This window comes from Hippocampus comes, unplaced genomic scaffold (assembly GCF_001891065.2).
Source record: "Hippocampus comes isolate QL1 unplaced genomic scaffold, H_comes_QL1_v1.1 scaffold111, whole genome shotgun sequence".
Lineage (NCBI taxonomy): Eukaryota > Metazoa > Chordata > Actinopteri > Syngnathiformes > Syngnathidae > Hippocampus > Hippocampus comes.
In genome coordinates, this window is record NW_017805698.1 from 2109040 (window position 1) to 2128916 (window position 19877).

General features: G+C 40.6%; 2 protein-coding genes across 3 annotated transcripts; both read left to right on the forward strand.

The window, feature by feature from the left end:
• Positions 1-443: 443 nt before the first annotated feature.
• Positions 444-6515, forward strand: pnkd (PNKD metallo-beta-lactamase domain containing). Its single transcript, XM_019882412.1, has 9 exons — positions 444-623; positions 1048-1163; positions 1502-1614; positions 2153-2211; positions 2540-2632; positions 2982-3145; positions 3889-3975; positions 4260-4375; positions 5060-6515. Exons 1-9 carry the CDS (start codon positions 469-471, stop codon positions 5231-5233), a joined length of 1077 nt encoding a protein of 358 aa, XP_019737971.1. The 5' UTR covers positions 444-468; the 3' UTR covers positions 5234-6515.
• Positions 6516-6979: 464 nt separating this feature from the next.
• Positions 6980-14684, forward strand: gmppaa (GDP-mannose pyrophosphorylase Aa). Of its 2 annotated transcripts, XM_019882517.1 has the most exons (13): positions 6980-7126; positions 7705-7802; positions 7892-7995; positions 9099-9291; positions 9445-9504; positions 9595-9725; positions 9884-9898; positions 11642-11776; positions 11935-12032; positions 12112-12158; positions 12266-12358; positions 13416-13584; positions 13699-14684. In XM_019882517.1, exons 1-13 carry the CDS (start codon positions 7087-7089, stop codon positions 13797-13799), a joined length of 1284 nt encoding a protein of 427 aa, XP_019738076.1. In that variant the 5' UTR covers positions 6980-7086; the 3' UTR covers positions 13800-14684. The 2 variants fall into 2 exon arrangements, with proteins under 2 accessions (XP_019738076.1, XP_019738077.1); XM_019882518.1 differs by lacking the exon at positions 9884-9898 and having other exon boundaries at positions 6981-7126.
• The last annotated feature ends 5193 nt before the right edge of the window (positions 14685-19877 follow it).

A 19877-nucleotide genomic window follows, 5' to 3' on the forward strand; every position in this document is an offset into this window, starting at 1 on the left:
GGTAAATTTCTAACCACAGCATCCATTTCTCTCATGGCACCTTTTACGGTACAGTGTCAATAAAAGCAGAATATAGATTGTCTCAGGAACAGACCTGTGTGAATGCTGAGGTAGACCTCAGACAGTTCTTGCAAGATTGGACCCTAGCATGTATTGTTTACAGAGGTGAATTCATTTAAAAATGTAATGCATTAATGTCAACCATAGGATTCTAACTTTAATCTAATACTGATCGGAGTGAGGAACATAACGCAAGGAAATAAACACTTGGCTCAATGATTCTGCTCCAAATCTAATGAAGACAATCATCAGGGAAAATATGAAAAGTAATCGTGTTTCATTAAATACTTTTCTTTAATTAAGGTTTCAAGCACTAAGACATGTTAAAAATATATTTTTTAAATTCGGTATATGTTTACGTTCGCTACGTTTGTCTTACGTCATCACGTTCTTCCTGGCTCAGACGTGATGGCGCTTCCTGACTGGGTTATCCCAATCACTGTAGTCGCATCTTTCGTCTCGCTATGTTTATTTGTTCGCTTCAGACGCACCGGACTTCTACTTTGGAGGAAAATATTTAGCGAAATAATGGCTCGCACAGAGAAGCCATTATTCAGAATCGCGTAAGTTTCTTCTAACGACAACAATGTACTGTCGTATCGTGTGTTGTTGGTGGTTGATTCGCTTTAGCGAAGCAGCATCTTCTAGCTTTAGCTCCAAGGCCATTTAAATATATGACTAATATAAGTGTATAATTTTAAATTGGTCGCAGCAGCTAGTTAGAGCAACTAAGCCACTCTATGTTAATGTTGTATTCGTCATACGGTTTGCTTGTCAGTTCTGTATGCACCGTCCGTAAAAGGAATATAATTACGTTATTAATATTACTAGGAACTTATTATAATGCTAATAACAGACACAGGGAGGAATACAGATCATAATGGTTTCAGATATTGACCAATGTTTTGTTTTGTCCGTGTTTCATTATTTGCCTTTTACATCCACCTATAATATGTTTTCAAAATATATTATTTTTCTTTTTATTAGGTACACACTGTACACCAAGACCAGTCTTGGCTACATGTTTTACAAGCGGCAGATGAGGAAAGCCCGAGAACGCTACCCGACTGGACACTCTACAGTTCTGCCTGTGCAATTTAGTGGTATGGCCTGGATGTCTACATGTTTTATTTAGGTTAAATCTATCAATGGCAGCTGGTTCAAGGGTTGCTTTTTGGTTCTGGCCTTCCGGCATGACATTTGGGTGTTCTCCCTGTGTTTGTGTGGGATGAGGACTCTAAATAGGTGTGCAGCTATGTGTGGGTGAATGGTTTTATGTATGTATACATCCTGCCTGTCACCCAAAGTCAGCTGCGATAGGCTCCAGCTCACCATGACCCAAATGCGGATATGTATTCAAGGAAATGATTGGCTAGATCTGTCTAATAATACATGATTAAGTCTGTTACAAGTGTATGTTTTGTCCTTTGCACTCCTACAGGTATGAAAATCATTCCCATCTCTGTGCTGTCAGACAACTACAGCTATATCATAATTGACACCACCTCTGGCGTTGCGGCGGTTGTAGACCCGGCAGACCCTCAAACTGTTCAGGTGACTGGTTCCCAAGTTTTGTATGACGTGAACACACTACAGTGCAAAAAGAAGCATAACCTTACTTAACATTTCAAATATAATGCTCGCCACACATAATTCCGAGTGCATGGAATTATGAATTATTCCATTTAAAAGCAAGCTAAAGTACTCTGTCATGGACTTTGTTTTTGAAATATTTGTTGCATATCTGCCTCACAGTTCATAGGGTTTGAATCTTGGCTCCGGCCTTGCTCTCTCGAGTTTGCACCTTCTCCCTGTACTTGCACGGGTTAGCTATGAGTTCTTGGCTTATTTCCACATTTTGAAAACATTCATGCATGAATTGAATTTATTAAATATGACCTGTTATTGGCTGGCAACCAAAGTTTTTAATGGTTACCAACATCTCACCCAAGCTCACTGCTCAAGCTCAAGCTCATCCGTGACCTGAACGACGAGCACTGTAGAAAATGAGATATAATTTATATTTATATCGATCAATTACCAAATAATATGCTAGCCACTGCAGGTTGTAACAGCTTTCTCAACATTTTAGGCAGTGCTCGAGGAGGAGGGAGTGATGCTGGAAGCCATCCTCTGTACACACAAGCATTGGTGAGTTGTATTGTTATTTTTAGCATTTTATTCTCTCAACAACAAACATGGACAAAAAGTATGCACTACAAACAATTCAAAAGGCGTTGACCAAAATAATTATATCTCCCACCACTGAATCATTAATTCACACTTTTGTTTAATGTGCGTGCCCATGAAGTGTACACTGTAAACTGTCAGGTTTTATAAGTTTCCCACCCTCAGTAAGCTTCAAATATATCAAGTTTGACCAAATTGGCTTGCTTTCCGCAAAATCAACTGGATGAGTTAAAGGGAATTGTCGAGTCAAATCACCACATCCAGTTGCCACTGTCTGTGTTATCTGCAGGGATCACAGTGGAGGGAACAAATTGCTGAAAAGGCTTCATAGATCATGTCGAGTTTATGGAAATGCGGCTGATAACATTCCTGGCCTGACACAGTAAGTTCCAGCTTGCTCAATATAGCACACATGAGCAGAGTGCACTCACGGAAACCTCTGTGTAGGCACACACCACATAACAACTGACTTCACTGTGAGTTATTGTGCTCTGATAAACTGCACTTGAGTGCATGTCGTAACTGTGTTTGTTGACAAGGTAGACAATTAATGTCATCTATTTTCCCCCTCTGAGTAAATCTATCATTTTTGGCTTTTCTATGCTAGCGGTATCTCCTTCCCAGTTAATGTGCTGAATAATAACATTTATTTACGCTCCCTTATCCAAAGGGCCAAGGAGGATCTAATGTTGTCACTGATTGCTTGTGTAATGGTGGTTTTGTCTTTTTAGTCCTCTGTCACACAAGGACTCGGTAACACTAGGGTGTTTGCACTTCAAGGCCCTCTTTACGCCAGGACACACAGTGGGCCACATGATTTACCTGCTGGATGGCCGGCCACTAGGCGCTCCATCAAGTCTTTTCTCTGGTGACCTGGTGTTCCTCTCTGGATGTGGTAAGTAGGGTTGATCTGATTGATAAAATAATTTGGTTGCAAAAAGAAGTCAAAGCGAAATATCTGTCTCAAAGCTCTTCAGTGGTTGTTTTTCTATATGAACTAATACAGCAATTACTCAGACTCACGCATCACTCCATGTAGAAATAAGTTGGCATGATGGCAGTGAGCCAGGTGGAAAGAGTGCAAAAAGACAGCGAATGTTCAAAGTTTGGGATCATTTCATACTTGAAAAATAGGAAATAGTGCAATATGTCTACTGCCAACATACCACCACAGCAAGTCAAGGATCATCAACACAAAGTATCGATGTTAGTTAAGTAAATATTGACTACCACTGCTAGTTAGAAGATATTGTAATTCCCCCCCCCAAAAAAATAAAATGGTCAGGGGATATTCACATGTTCTAAATAAAATTAGTTATAAATTAAAAAAATATCACTTCAAACCTTCAAGGCAGACATTTTACTTTGACTTTTTTTTGCAATCCAGTGATTTCACTTATCTGATAAACTGTTTCAACCCTAAATACGGTATTAAAAAAACAAACAAAAAAACAACCAAATAAATGTGAGAAAGTGGCAAATATAAAGGACTGCTAACTTTTTCGCCCCGTTGACTGTCCCTGTCCTCCCCAATGAGGTCTTCCTCTTTGCCACAGCCGACAAGACCGACCCTCTGCAGATCAATGTAATCAACAAAAACAAGCTACTTGTGTCAAGTCCATTTTTTGTTGTTTGAAGGGAGGATATTTGAGGGCAGTGCCACAACAATGCTGTCATCGCTCGACACTGTTGGCTCCTTAAATGATGATACTCTTCTTTGGCCTGGTAGGAAGCTTGCTGACATGCATGCACGCACACACACACACACACACACACACACACACACACACACACACACACACACACACACACACACACACACACGTCAATGTCATTTTTAATGTGCTACGGATGCCCACGAACGCAATTAGTTGTCATGGCATAGCTGCAATTATTCCGCAATTAATGTCAGTTTCAACGCGGAGTGTGCACTTAAGTGTTATTATGCTGGTAGCTAATGTTGTTTTTCTTCGGGCCACGTGAATGCCTGTATGCTGGGTGACCCTCAGGTCACGAGTATGCCATGGATAATCTGCTGTTCGCTGCTGAGGTGGAGCCACGCAATGCAGCCATGGAAAATAAATATCAGTGGGTGCTGCAGCAGCGAGGCCAGAAGCGGTGCACGGTGAGAATGATACATCGCTGTCCTCGTCATACTGCCCAAAGATTTTGTAGATCCCGGAAGGAAGGCCTTCTCACCTACCAGTGTGTCAGGGCTGGTTGGCGTCACACGTTCTCATTGCAAGATAGAAATTTGCACAGAATGTTCTATACACAGCACCACCTCAAAAATCCTTTGCTCTCCAACTACCATCATTATGTATGAATGTTCTTTTTTAAATTATCATTATGAAGGCTGATGAGACCTTTGAGTACACCATAAAACAAGACAAAGCCTAAAAACATCGGTGCACCAAGCATCTTAATATGGCACATTGAACATTAAGGGCTCACTTGAATATGAGCCGTGCCAAACTGATAATATTGCTCAAAAACACTTGAGATTTTAAATAGCACTGAATCACTTCAGGCAGTGCTCATTTTAAAATTCCATCAATTGAAAAGCTCTTGAATCAAATCACATATTTATGTATCACTTTTAATACATTAAAAAAAAATCAACACAAAGTGATTTGCAGCGATAAAAACAGATGATGGATATAACAACAAATGTACAAAAACACTCCTACCATCCCCACATGTAAACAGCCACACACAGCACATATTAAGTGATAGTGCAGAGACATGGCAAGGCACTGAGGAGCCAGCTGAGAAAAAAAAAAACTGAAATCCTTTCCTTGCTTTTCAGTGTCCCTCCACTATCGGTGATGAGAAGGCGTACAATCCTTTCCTACGCAGCCACTGTACAGAGCTCCATCTGGCGCTGGGACTCCAGCAGCTGGACGATGAGGACTGGACTCAGTTTCGGGCTCGCGTGCTGGAGGAGCTGCGAAAACGCAAAGACCAGTTCAGCCGAAGATGATAAATAAGAGCTGATGTCAGACAATGGAGCAGTGGATAAAAGCCATGTTATCGTGTGGTTGCTGAGGTTTGCGTTAAAACGCAGTCAAGCCGAACATTACTGTACTTTCCCATCAACTTGCATCACCATCTCGTCACAATGTCATTATTTAATATCACTAGGGATTGTGACATTGCCATCGGCATATTGTGATCATACTGTTGATGACATTTAATTGTCAATTTGCACACGGAGTGTATATAGATCGCAGGTACAACCGGATTACCCTCTCGAAAAGGGTTGACATGGAAAATTTCAATTGCACTGTATTGTTTCCTGCACAACCTTTGTTAGTTATACAACAAATAATAAATACTGTATCTTTGTATTATCCCTAAGCTTTTGTTAGACCATCTTAGGTACATTTGGGTTTAGTGTGGCTTTAGTATTAGTGACCGCATGTTAGTTTTTCAAAATATTTTCCACAGGAATGTTCAAATGCAAAAGTGTTTTGCTCAAGTGAAAGTTTCCCCCATTTTTTTTTTGTCTTTACGCTTGTCTTTTTTGTGCTAACTGAGCTCGTTTTTAAGAGAAATGTAGATGACCGCATTCATTTAATGAGAAAATATTCAAAAGCTTCCTTTTTATTGCCAATATTTCTCTCATGAAGCAAAAAAAAAAAGATAAACGATCAGTGGGCCTGAGCGCTTCACACGCATTGTTCTGCATAGTGAGAGCTACCTGAAATGTAGTAACCGTAGTTCACTTTACTAGTCGTTTGTGACTTAAAATATATATGGTACGGTACATATTGTTTTGAAATGGGATGGGACTACTGTTGCACTGTGAGAGGATAATGAGATGCCATCTTAAATGTGATGCTATGTGACTGATGTTTGCATTTGACTTGCAGTGTAAAAAAGATTGCTTTCATAAAACAACATTCCGTTATTTTTGGAAGAACCTTTGTACATATTGAGACACATTGTGAATTTGATGGTTCATTTTACTGTGACACAAATGGCTCTGTGTAATACGACCGTTGTAATTCTCTTGCACATTAAACATTTCAGTCGACTCTTTGATAAAGATAATGTAATGCAGCCTGTATCTGTGGGGATGAGAAAGAACAAACCTGGGAGATATGAAAGATTCGAGTTTCTGCCGTAGAACTTAAAAACCAAAGCAGAATGTCCCCTGGTGACTGTTGACTAAAATGTTATTCTGGTTGTTTGATGCTGTTGCACATCTAATTTGCATATGTTTGAGTTCAGAACACAACCGCACAGGAAACAGTTTGACTTTAGGTTATGTTTTAATGAGGAAATATTCAAGTAAACTTTTCCCATCACAGCACCACACTGTCAAATGGCAATGGTATAGGACCACAATTGGGATGTTGTACTGCTGTGCAACCTCACTGGAATGAGCATTGCGGCAATCCAGTATTTTCCACGCATCCATTTAAATGTGATATTTTTGAATGCAAGTGAATACATACATTATAGTATTAGTTGATGGTGGGGTAGTGGTTATTCTCTTGGTGGCCTTGGAACCATGTTGAAAATAAATGTCCTCTTAATCAATCATATAAAACTACAAATTAAGAAAATGTGACCTAGTCACATTTTAAAAGTATAATTTTGGCCTACAGTATTAAGACTCGTTTAAAGCATCTTGATACCCATCCGGTAATAATGATTTCAAATGGAGTTATTTGCACAGAAATGGACTCCAATCCACGCTCCTCTCCCGGTTTTCACATCGACTACGTCACATTTGTATGCGGAAGTAGATCACTGGAGTACCAGCAGTGTGTATACTGTATTCGACACTTGTCTAGTGCAGAATCAAATCACAGCTTGTTGTTCAAAATGCTGAAGGCGGTAATTTTAATAGGAGGGCCTCAGAAAGGTGAGAATAACGTCTTGTCTTGTCGCTAGAGTCTGTCAGCGGGTTGTCACTTACGGGCTGTGAGAATGCTAATGCTAAAACTCAATGCTGTATTAGTAAGGTTATATTTAGCTGACGTGGCGGAACACGAGCAACTATAACATTTAAAATGTAACGAAATAATAATCTGACGACTAGTCGACTACGGGAACATAACATCGCTGGTCTTAGTTTGGTAATGAGTGAGTGTAAACAATACCTTGCTTGCTATCAGAAATACAAGACACCTGTTAGTTTGCTTACTTTTCTGTCATTTAAAGCGGTATTATATTAAAATGCTCACAATGCTGTACAGTCAGCAAAATATACGGGTTACTACGATGCTCAACTGCAAAAAACAAAAAAACAAAACAAAACAAAAAAAAAAAACCAACAAAGAAACCAAACAAACAAAACCCACAAATGAAAACAGCCGCACAGAATATAATAAGATAATATAAAAAGAGCCACTCCAGCGATCCAACTATTCATATGCAAGCCATTCAGAGGCACACATTTCTCAAAATGTGTTTAATTCTGTGTGCTATGTTCCTTTGCAGGCACGAGGTTTAGGCCACTGTCGTTTGAAGTTCCCAAACCCTTGTTTCCAATAGCTGGTGTGCCCATGCTGCAGCATCACATCGAAGCATGCGCCAAGGTGACGGCATTGCCAAGCTTATGGCAGCATTCCGTCCGATTGGTGGAAGTCTTCTCTTTGTCAACTTATTTTTGTGTTTTTCCCAAAAGCTACCAAATATGAAGGAGATCCTGCTCATTGGGTTTTACCAGCCCAATGAAGAGCTGACAAGATTTCTTTCAAATGCTCAACAGGAATTTAAAATTTCCATCAGGTAAACAAAAATTTAAACCACAACACTGGTTTAGCCCTTGTTAAATTAGTTTAATAACTCAAAACGCAACCTATAATATTGAACAATTTGTGGCACAGCTTGGAGATGATACACACTAAAAAGAATACTTCATGAAAAGAAAATAAGTATTGACATGAGGTATTCTTGGCCTGGGATGCACCTAAACTGCAAACCACTGAGGTCCACTGCGCACCAAGCGACTTGGCTAAACATGACTGAACTGTACAATTGCCAAAACAAATTGACTCCACGACTCTCAAATGCATATCAGGCAATGGACCCTCACACGCATAACCAATCAGTGGCTGCACTTATGTAGTTTGGAGGCTCTCCACACTTTTCCTTTTAGCTACAGGTGCGTATGAAATCATGAATATTGTCAAGTATTATTGTAAAACACGATATTCAGTATACAACTGATAGACTGAATTGGGTCGGTTCGGTGGCTGGCTTAATCCCGACACACACCAGGAAATGTGTTTTTGTTGTGAAAGTTCATGTGATGCAACATGGCATTTTTGATTGGCTACTACATATGCGACACTGCATTGCCGTTCACCTGCGATTCACATTTTGAATAACAGAAAAACAAACAGCAGAACCCCCCAGGCTGCCCGGCAATTCAACGGAATTTGCCCATGAACCTTATTAATTAATGAAACAAAACAAAAAACTCATAAATGTTCTCATTAACAGCATGCATTTTACATTGAGGCCTGGTCAAGAGCACCTTGTGGATGTGGATGTGTTTCAATTCTCCTACCTTCTGGTCTTCAAGCCAAAAGTTTTTGCTGAGAGCATGCAATGGCTTGTACCTGTTACGGTACTAATGCTACCTCATTACATTGTTTTGTGGTGTTTATGAAGAACAGTGACCTGGAAAAATGCACACCAGCACTGGTGTGTATATGCAAATTAAACATCAAACAAGGAACCCCGTCAAGGATGGGATTGGAACACATGCGTGCACAGCACAATGGATTAGCCATTCCTTGCCTGAAGCACTCGGCCAGGCCACCTCCTCCTTCAGCCTTTCCAAACTGGCATACTAATCACAGCTCGGCTTTTCTTGTGCACTGCAGGTATTTGCAAGAATATGCAGCCCTGGGTACTGGAGGGGGCATCTATCACTTCAGAGATCAAATCATCGCTGGTGGCCCCCAGGCTTTCTTTGTTCTTAATGCTGATGTGTGCACCGCTTTTCCACTGACAGAGATGCTCAGCTTCCAGAAAGAACACGGAGAACCAAACAGCTTTGTTATACTCGGAACAACAGTGAGCTTTCATGATTGGCAGTTGTTTTGTCATTTATTAAACTTTTTTTTTGTCTCCACTTTTATGTAATGTTCTCGAATTGGAGACCTTGTGTTATTATTTGGTTATTCAGAAATATTTCACATTTATATATTCTGCTATTTCCTTCCTCAGGCAAACAGGAAACAATCCCTGAATTACGGCTGTATAGTTGAAAATGAGGAAACAAATGAGGTAGATGACCTCCCGGACTCATTTCCATACATACTCATCCACCCATCACTCTTTCCGCTCCCAACCTTAACAGGTTTGTTTACTCATTAGGTGTTGCATTATGTGGAAAAGCCGAGCACATTTGTGAGTGACATCATCAACTGTGGCATCTACCTCTTTAATCCCGAGATCTTCCAGCATATTGGAACAGTCTTCCAGAAAAATCAACAAGACATGCTGCTGTGAGTTGTGGAACCGCCTGTCTGGGATTCGTGGGTTTGTGTGTGCACACGCGTGCGTGTGTGTCTATTTGTTTGCTTTATGATTTTGGTTGTCTTCATTTGTCTCTTTTCCCTTCCTTCCCCCACTATGATTTTGTGTTTGCCCACACAATCATCAGTTTTCCATATGATGGGTAAGTGGGTACCTGTCTACTGCACTGTGTGGTTGTAGAGTACTAATAGGTTGCTGTGAATTACCTGGCAACAGTGTGTGAGTTTGCATAGGATGCTTTGTGATTGCTGTCCATGCTCTTCTTTCGCTGTCTTTCTTTTTAAAAAAATTTTTTTTGAGTTAAAGTTCCAATGAAACATTATGGTCAAGTCATCACAAAAATAGATTGTTTTGGGTGTTCCACAAACCGTTTTAAGCCTCTCAAAACTGTTTCTTTGGCTTGGTCTTGACAGCCACCAGAACTTTAATGCAACCCTCAACACAAATGCTGGATAATCGCTCAGGATAATGTTTCAGAGACATCCAAAAACGGAGCCTTGCTCGCTTTGCTGAGAAGGGGTGAATGCTCAAATTTGATCCCAAGACCAAAGTGTGCACCCAGCTTAAGACTGGAAACAAGTCTCGCAAATTGTCCTGTGGATGTGATCCATGGAAAAATTCAGCAGCTCACATGTAAGCATGTGGTGATTGTCATTTTTTTTTTTTTTTCCCTTTCCGCACTTTGTACTGCTGCACTGTGAAGTTGGCAAATATTTTTGTGGCGACATCCTGCACATGGTCAAACTATTACTTGGTTCTTGAACTTGATAAAGTAAATATTTGTTTTGAATGAAGTGCAAAAAAACCCAAAAAACTAATCTGGTCCCTCATAGATGGGGAAAATACATGGGATATTTTGGAAGTTTGGAAGTTATACTTTGTATTTTGTTTGTGTTTTGTGTGCTCGATGTTGTGCCCCAAAGTCTTGAGGCTTGCCTGACAAAAGCGAAGCCGTACTGCATACTTAACCAGGCTACAATCCACCTACATACAAAATTACCACTGAATCAGCACAATTTCTGATCATAGAACTTGGAAGGAATGAAAGTAGATGCAGGGCAACATCTCACAGGGATGACTTTGCCTCCAACCATACCGCCTCCTTTGGTAAATCTCCCATTATGGGTGGAATCCTTAAACATGTTCTTTTCATCAATATTTAACACTCTGTTTCATCTCTCGGCTCTCACAATACACTTTTAGAGAGATGCTGATTAGTATGGAGAGCCATCCACTTAAGGTTTTGATCAAATGTAGGATCGGCTTTGGTTTGAACCCCGAGCTGACAAGTGATGCGTTTTAACTCTAATCGCGCTTGCATTCAATTCTCAGCGCTGGTTTGGAGAGTGTTTGATGAATTTTTGGGGGGCTTTTCAGGTGATCATCCAAGTGGCCGCATAGATAAAACATCAAATTTAGACTGAAGAACTCTTCATATATTCTGTCAATCAAAATATTTTAGGATTTTCATTGTACCCTCAACAAAGTGATATACTGTATTGTATATGTAGCGGGAAGCAAGTACAGTGATTGGCTGCAGCTCGCGGCGATAGGCTGCGGCCCTCTCATAATGAGGACAAGCACTACAGAAAAAAAGATGGATGGATATTATGTGCGTTTGTCCCCAAAATGCATCGTCTTTTCAGCCAACTGTAATTTTTTTTGTTGATCCAAAAAACAGATCCTAACCAGATTAAAAAAACAAAAACAAAACGTGAGTTTATTTGAATGGCTGACAAACGCTCTGCATCAACGCATCGAAATCGATTATTACTTAGTTTGTGTGGGTATTGTTTCATCCCGGGGACTTCATCATGCGGTACCAGTGCACAAGCACTTGTGTCCTGTAATTGAAGGACTACAGTCAAGTTTTTGTCTCCGGCAGAGAGGAAACAAACAACGGCTGGCACAGAGCAGAAGCCATCAGGTTGGAGCAGGACATTTTCACCGCTCTAGCTGGACAGGGCAAACTCTACGTTTACAAAACACTCCGATTCTGGAGCCAGATAAAGTCGGCGGGGTGAGTGAAACATGAACTTAATCTTCGTCTACCCAAACGCTTGTCAGCTTGTAATATTTACTTTTATTTATTTTTTATTTTTATCAAGCATATACCACTTTAGAGTTGAACTGGTAAAATGTGTTTAATATGATTCAGATTTTTGTTTTCTTCCAAAGGTCTGCAATTTATGCAAGTCGATTATACCTCAATCAGTACAACAAATCCCATCCGGAAAGACTGGCCTCAAATAAAGAAGGGGGTCCTAAAATAAGTGGTACGGCTCATTGCTCTGTTGCATCATTGGCTTCAAACATTGCACCGACCCAAAGTCTTTCAAATCGCTTGTTCTCTAGGTAATGTCTATATCCACCCTACTGCCAACATTGACCCCACGGCTGTGGTGAGCATCATTCAACATGATTATTTCATGAATGCACAAGCATCTCATGTTGAGGACGGATTAAAACGAAAGCATTAATTGCAATGTCATCAATTCTCGCCATGCAGTTGGGTCCTAATGTCACCATTGGTACTGGTGTTACGATTGGTGCCGGGGTTAGAGTTCGGGAATCCATTATCCTCCATGGCGCAACTCTACAGGTAAGTCCTTCCAAGTCAGTTTGATGCCGTTAAAGAGCATGGCTGCTCTATTGCAGGTTTAAGAGAGAGCGCTTCATGTAATCACCTTCCAGTTGAGTTATACTGACCAGAGACTATTGTTGCATGTATTACTAACCCGATGCAAATGACAAATATCTTCAGCCGTTTTTGCAGCTCTCTTCTGTAGCTTGGGATTTTGTTTTAAAATGTTGACTGCATGTGAAACCGTTCAAAACAGCAAATCTCCTCGATGATTTACGCAGTCCCTGATTTGCAGATGTGACTTGGACACACACACTCAAAAAGATTCTCCAGAGCTCTTGGATCTCAAACCCTGTTTGACTGTCGTGATTTCACAACCGGTTTGAACAACCTTTGCAGTGTTTTGTCATCGTTATATAACTGACTTGACACACAAAGCAAAACATCGGTCATAAGTGTGGAGAACACAAACGCAAGCAAGCAGCTCATGGCAGGCAAGCCACAGAGTGTGTCCCTCTTTGCCCAAGAACAAAATTGCTGAATGGCCCGAGAGCAAAGACAAAAACAACACATCAGAATGAACAAGTACAGTCGAGCGCAACACTTTATCGTAAATGAGAATGCAAGGAAACAGGGGATCTATAGAGACTAATGACAAAGATGAGACACAGTGGGCAGAAGACACGACAGAGCTCTGCGGACGAGACCAGGTAGAAGTAATTACACGAGCACAGGAAAGGAGACCATGCACAAATAGACAAGCAAAACAAAACACAAGTCCAACAGAAACTCTGCAGTCCTGATTAGCCCGTCTGTAAGTAAACGTACTACAGTTGAAGCATATTTCTCTTCCAATATATATTACAATAAAGGGCAGCACATCTGCCTTACAGTTATGATTCCCAAAAAAATTAATGGATAGAATATTGTTAATAGTTTGTCCAATGATTATGCCACTTCAAATGTTCAGGCTGCTCAAATGTCCCCCAGTTATAATTCGTGGATTCTATTTGTTTTGCCTACAAAATGGTTTGCCATTGAATTATTTATGTTTGAATCGATATTTTCCCTCCAGGACCAATGCTGTGTCCTCCACAGCATTGTAGGATGGGATAGCACGATCGGCAAATGGGCGCGAGTCGAAGGAACTCCCAGCGACCCAAACCCCAATGACCCGTACGCAAAGATCGACAGTGAGACCCTCTTCAGAGAAGGCAAACTCACACCATCCATCACTATTCTTGGTAAGATTCCCTTCATGTTTGCGTTGTTCGTTTGTTGTTCCACTTCATTTTTTTTCCGCTCTTGTCACTAGCTTGTCGTTATAATACCACACATCTTTTCATATTCACCCGCAGGTTGTAATGTGTCCATTCCCAGAGAGGTGATAATCCTCAACTCTATTGTCCTGCCACACAAAGACCTCAACCGCAGCTTCAAGAACCAAATTATTCTCTAGCTAATCTTCCTCGCGCTGCGTTTCCTCTCTGTGTCAGTGGTGAGGGACACACACGACACGCACCTCTGAGTAACTGTATATAACATGTCAGGAATGAAGATATGAGACATTCATTAAGCTGTTTTGAAAGATAGATTTTTATGCGTTTGTCCTCAAGGCTTTATGCATCACTGGGTGTCAGCGGTATTAAAGAAAGAGCAATCACACATGTTGATTCACCTTGAAAAGTGCTGTCAGGGGCCAAAGTTATTAACTTTAGCAAACTCTTCAATTACCGTCAGCGCAAGAGTAATATATTTGGCGGATGTTAATATGATGTAAAAAGAGTTTTATAGATGAGCACATTATGTTTCCCCAAGGACAAAATATACAGTCCGCCGCAAGAACAGTAATTGTAAGTAAATACAAATTACTGACTAGTGACAGTGGGTAAAAATTGGAGGTGATTATTTGTGCCGCGCTTTGATTAAAAGATTTTAGCGCATTAAGTGCCAGTGAAAACTGACAAAATAAATCAGTGACTAAGATATTGAAATTGCAATCAAGTAGCATTGTGTTTTTTTTTTTTTTTCTGTGTGTGCATAGCAGGAGGCAAAGACTGTCAAAAATCAACAGCACATGGTGAAATTGAGAATTTGCAATCACTGGAGGAACTGTACCCATCGACGTGTACGCCATAATAGCAATTTACTGTTCTTAATTAGCTGTTCAGCCATCGTGATCACTTCTGCACTTTAGTTTCAATAATTGCGAGGTGATTGAGAAATGGAAATCGAGATATTGGAGCTGTCGTCAGTTTTACCTGCCAATTCATTTGCCTTAGTCCGTCCAAGTCGATTCTGTTGAAACGGCAGCACATTAAAGTGAATCAGGTTTTCCAACAAAGTGTTTCTTTGAGTTGTGTGACTTCCACTGACACTATTAGTAAAATCGTCATCATGCCTTAAATGTGCTACTCTGGACGGCCAAGGTTAAAAACAAATGTGTGCACAAGGTGACTGCTATTTTATGTTTTTCACTTGGCCCAAATGAAGTTGACAGACTTTTTATGTCCTCTTTTTGTTCTGAGTGTGCCCCCCGCACCCCTCCCTTGGACACTAAATTTGTTTTTCTTCTCGAAAATGAAAATAGTCACAGTAATTTCAAGGAAGGACAACCTGTCAAACACAATCGACTCAGTAAAATAATTCCGAAGCGCCACACTTCAAAACCTTGCAGGTGGAAGTGTCTGAAAGGCGGGAGTCACTGAGGGCTGCGCTACCCTATGTGCATTTGCAGCATCCATCCTTTTTCTATAGCACTTCCTTTTGAAGGCCGCGGGCAAGCTGGAGCCTATAACAGCTGACCGTATGAGTCCACCCTCCCTCTCCCGATTGTCGCTCGCAAGCCATTATTAATTTATGTATCGTAAGCGCACTCACACCGAGCTCTACCAAGAATAGCAAAGCAATGCCAGTCATTGAAGCGCCTCCAAAATGTTTGTAATTGACTACTTTAAAGCTGTAAATATACCACTAGCTATGATCCAAACCACCATCATTTCAAAGTCACATTAATGATTTAATAATGCGAAAAATGCAATAGCATTATTTGCCTTTCAAAACAGCAATTGTCAACCAATAATGGGACTTCTTTTGTTTGTCATCTTGAGCTTCTTAATAGCCAACCAGCAGAGCAAAACTATACATTACGGTATATTGTATATTGTGCCTGGATTTTTTTTTTCTGACAGACATTAATGTTGTTTTCCATCTTGACAATGGAAGTGTTCACAGTAATATCAGGAAAGGACAGCCTGTCAAACACAATTATGTCAGTAAAATAGTTCGGAAGCACTGCACTTAAGAACCTCGCAGGTAAAAGTGTCTCAAAGGGGAATCAGTGAGGGCTCAGCTCCCTTATGTGCAACTGTTACGTCCATCCATTTTTTTTGTGTCACGCTTGTCCTCATTCGGGTTGCGGGTGAGCTTGAGTCTTATCCCGGCTGACCTTGGGGAAAGAGGCGGGGCACACCCTGGAGTCGTCTCCAGTGAATCGCATGGCAGCAATTGTAGTGTGCAAACCAATAATTAAGTATGCATTTTAATAACAATGGGGGCGGGGGTGACAAAACTGAATTAGAATGGAGGCTGCGCATCACTGAGTCTCGAATGTTCCATTAAGTAATGTTCAATACATTTACAGCAATACTGTTGAAATCAAATTGTAGTGTGTTGTTTGTTGATTCAGACAATCAGTCCTCACTTATAACCCAGAAATACTCCTCAAATGTAAATTGTATCCATTATTCTCATGATTGAGATGTCTAAGGCTCTGACATAATGTTAAAGTGATCATTTATCGGTAAGTACTTAAAGTTCGATCCTACCTACTGTACCTAAGCATATATTCAAATGCAGAAAATCATTAGGGTTCAATGAATAATCAGTTCTGACCATCCCCACCAAAAACAAGTCAACCTTTTGGAAAAGACCACGTTGACTACAAAAAGCAACGCTTGTTAGACTTCAAAGTAGTTGGAGTATTTCTCAAATCTGTGGCTTATGCGATTATGTTTGCATATCAAACGCGGCACATGGCTGATAGGAATAAAATACCTGCTGAATTCACTTCAAAAGTCCACTTTTGCAATCCATAAACAACTTCTCTCATACAAGCACTTCGCCTCAGGCACTCAGGGAAGGAGACGGAAAGTTGTCAGAACAAGACCCACGGGAAGGAGATCAGCATAATGTTTATTTTCTACTGTACTCGCTTCAAATAAGAGGAGAATGTACAAAACCGTTTACCAGTGGGGAACATCTAACATTAAGATTAACAAAGGCGGCAAATTAATAGTGGATTAGTAATTATTGTTTTTTCTTATCGCCTGCTTATAGCATAATCGCAAATGCACTTTGCAACAAGCACATCTGTTAAGTGATAAGAATAATTGGCTGCAATCCCAGTGGCAAATCAGAATGAAAGGAATCAAAAGAAATAAAACAGCTTCAGTCTGAGGGGAAGTTGTTTCTTTCCCAGTTTGTTTGCACGTATACATGAGCGTGTGTAGGTCTGGCACGAGAGGCCTGTTGGACTATCGGCGACGGTCCAGGGATGTTTCCACCTGAGAAAGCAGGTGGAGGGTCTGCATGAGCGTCAAGTGAGAGGAAGATGCCTAACAGAAAGCCTAAAGGGCTGACAAATGGGCTGTCAAATAGGAACTGACATCTCCGGCTCACATGGTGAGGAAAAATAGCATTTGGCTGTCGGGCATCGCCAGTGAATGCTAATGTTTTGCTAAACTGCACTGTGAAACATTAAAGAGTGCCAGTTCCCTCACTCCCCTAACAGGTGTGAAGCAGGTGGTTTTGTGGCTTTCAAACGTTGCGTTTCTGACAAATTCAACGTGGAAATTCCCCCGAAGTGATTAGCATACCAAAGATGAATTCGTCTCAAAACTCTGTTCAGTTACCGGTAAGTTGCATTAATGCGCTAAACACGGTGGCATGTTATCAGGACTGTTGTGTTATTAGCAGGAATCAGTCTGCACGTTTTAATGAGATGCAATGTAAGAGCTGAACCAAAACTTTTGCCTCAAGATCGTTTTTGATTGACTGCGTCAGGCATCTGGTACATTTAGTGTTGCAGAAGTAAACGTGATGCAGTAACATTTATATGCTCTTTGATATGATGCGGTGCAGTTCTCCACTGTAACTTGAAATACTATGTGCGTCTTCTAAAGAATGTTGTGAAAAACCCTGACAAATCAGATTATTATTTTTTTTTTTTAAGGCAAATGTATAAGACGAGGCTTCAAAAAGGGGAAAAATAAAGCTGTCATCTCATCAAACGTTTTGGCCATATCTGCCAAGCGAATGAAAATACGCCCTGTTTTAAAACGGATACTACTTCCCCTAGCAACGTTCTTGAACCTACACTGTCCTACGCGTTTGAGCTGTAAAAACAACTGCCTAAAGCCTCTGGTGACTGGAATATATTCCACTGAGTCGTAGGGCTTTTAACACCAGCGAGAGCCGCTCACTTCCTTGCTTGGGAATTTAAATAATGAAACCGAGCTGTTCTGTGAATTGTGGCATCCAGCGAAGATGCATTTTTGGGTTGCTAGCATAGCTAGCTAGCTAGCTAGCTAACAGCACGTTGTAGTGGCAAATGCATGTTTGTATATACAGCAGTGGGGAAGGAGCGACTCATGTCGGACGCCCAAATGCTTTCCTGGGAGCCGTTTTAGCCACCCCAACAAAATCAGGAAAATTGAAATGGTCAAAACAAAATAGCCAAAAAAACTTTAATGCTTTGTCTCTAAAATTAAGTATTATATGGTTCTGTCTTTGCATAAATTTTCAGCAATTATCTTGAAACATGTAGAGTAGAAACCCATCTATGATTTCACTGTGCAAGGTTAAATGAATGTTAAATTTACTGCAACTTATACAAAACACTTCCAACTCCTCAGTGGCAGATATGTGCTGTTGTGATTGCAAGCTGACAACTTTGAAAGGACTTGTGCATTTTTTTTAACTTGTGTTTTTCACACTGTTGAATACAGAGGAGCTAAACCCAATCCGAATCATCGCTGTGAAAACGGCCTTAGTTCCACTTCTCAGCAGAGTGAATTTTCATTACAGTTTTCGGCCGCTTTATCCTGTGTCCCTCTTTGGTCAGTGCTTCGAACAAGGGATTTAGCACAAGCATCGGATGAAAACAAGAGAACCCATTTCAAGTGGACCGGTGCAAGGGCATGAGCACGTTTGCAAAAGCCTCTTTTGGGAAAGGCTTGCTCACACAGTAGACACAAAAAGAAAACGTGTGAAATTATGAATACTGTAGCCTACAGGTTACTGATGCCAAAATAAGTGTGTGCTATGTTGCCAATAATTGTGACACTGTCTCACAAATCTCAATAATCAATATATTGGAAAGCTAGGTAGCTGAAAATGGGGAACTGGTAAATAAATGAGTTATTAAGCATGTTTCCACACCGTCTGTAACTGCAGAGTGGTGCAAGTCAGGAGCAAAGAGTGCGGAAATGACAGAGGATGCCCAAACGTTGCAAACGGATAATTGAAAATTGCAAATTCCTCATTTAAAAATGGCAAAGCTGTAGTTGGACCATTCTTTTACCCAATGGCTCAAACAACAGTTATACACAGTGAAATAAATGAATACGAACATACTTAAGATGTCTTCAGTCACTCGGGATTTAAAGAGTGTTTCATAACCCCCTATTCATGTTTCAAGCAGAAAGGCCAGTGAAGCCAGCTGGAAAGCTTCTTGCTTCCCACCGCAGGGTAGTCCATGATCCAGGAGGAACCTCGTGCAATATTAATTTTGACATGCACAACTAGATCACTCTTATCATCAAAATCAAAAGTCGTTAGTCAACAGAACCAACATGCATGGCAGTTGACAATGCTTACCTGTCACGCAGTAATAGAGAATGGCAATATGTGCTTATGTGCACGGTTTCTATTTAAAGAACGATCCTTGCTGTGCCTATTTAGTTTGTTGAAGTTGGAGCATATGGAGCACAGTGTGTCTGGTGCTCTTGCTACTGCTGTGTTGGCAGATGTTTGGCAGACATCCCCTGGAATGTAATCGAACTTTCCACTGTATATACAAGTAGATGTCTTGTCAAAGCACATTTATGTATGGTGTGTTCCACCCCATCAACCTGTGAAGCTTCCTGGCCTCGGAATGACTTGTGCGCTTTGCATATTATCGCCCACCAGTGTAACTTTCGAGAAGTATGCGCGACTGTTCAAAAGTTTGGGGTCAGTTAGAAATGTCTTTTTTTTAAAGAAGATCACAAGGGTTTTTTTTGTTGGTTTTTAAAACCACATCAGGGGGGAGTATTGTACTGGAGGCTTAATAAGAAATAAAAATGTTTGACATTTTTTAAGACATTTACCAGTACCTAGGCACTACTGGAATCACTGATTTACAGTGCATTTTATACACAATGGATTATGTTTTTGTTTAGGTTATATTTGGTTTTGTTCTCTCGTGCCCTTTTTGTCCTCACCTGTTCTCGTCATCCGGGTCCCTTGTGTTTAACCAATCAGCTCCCTCAACCCT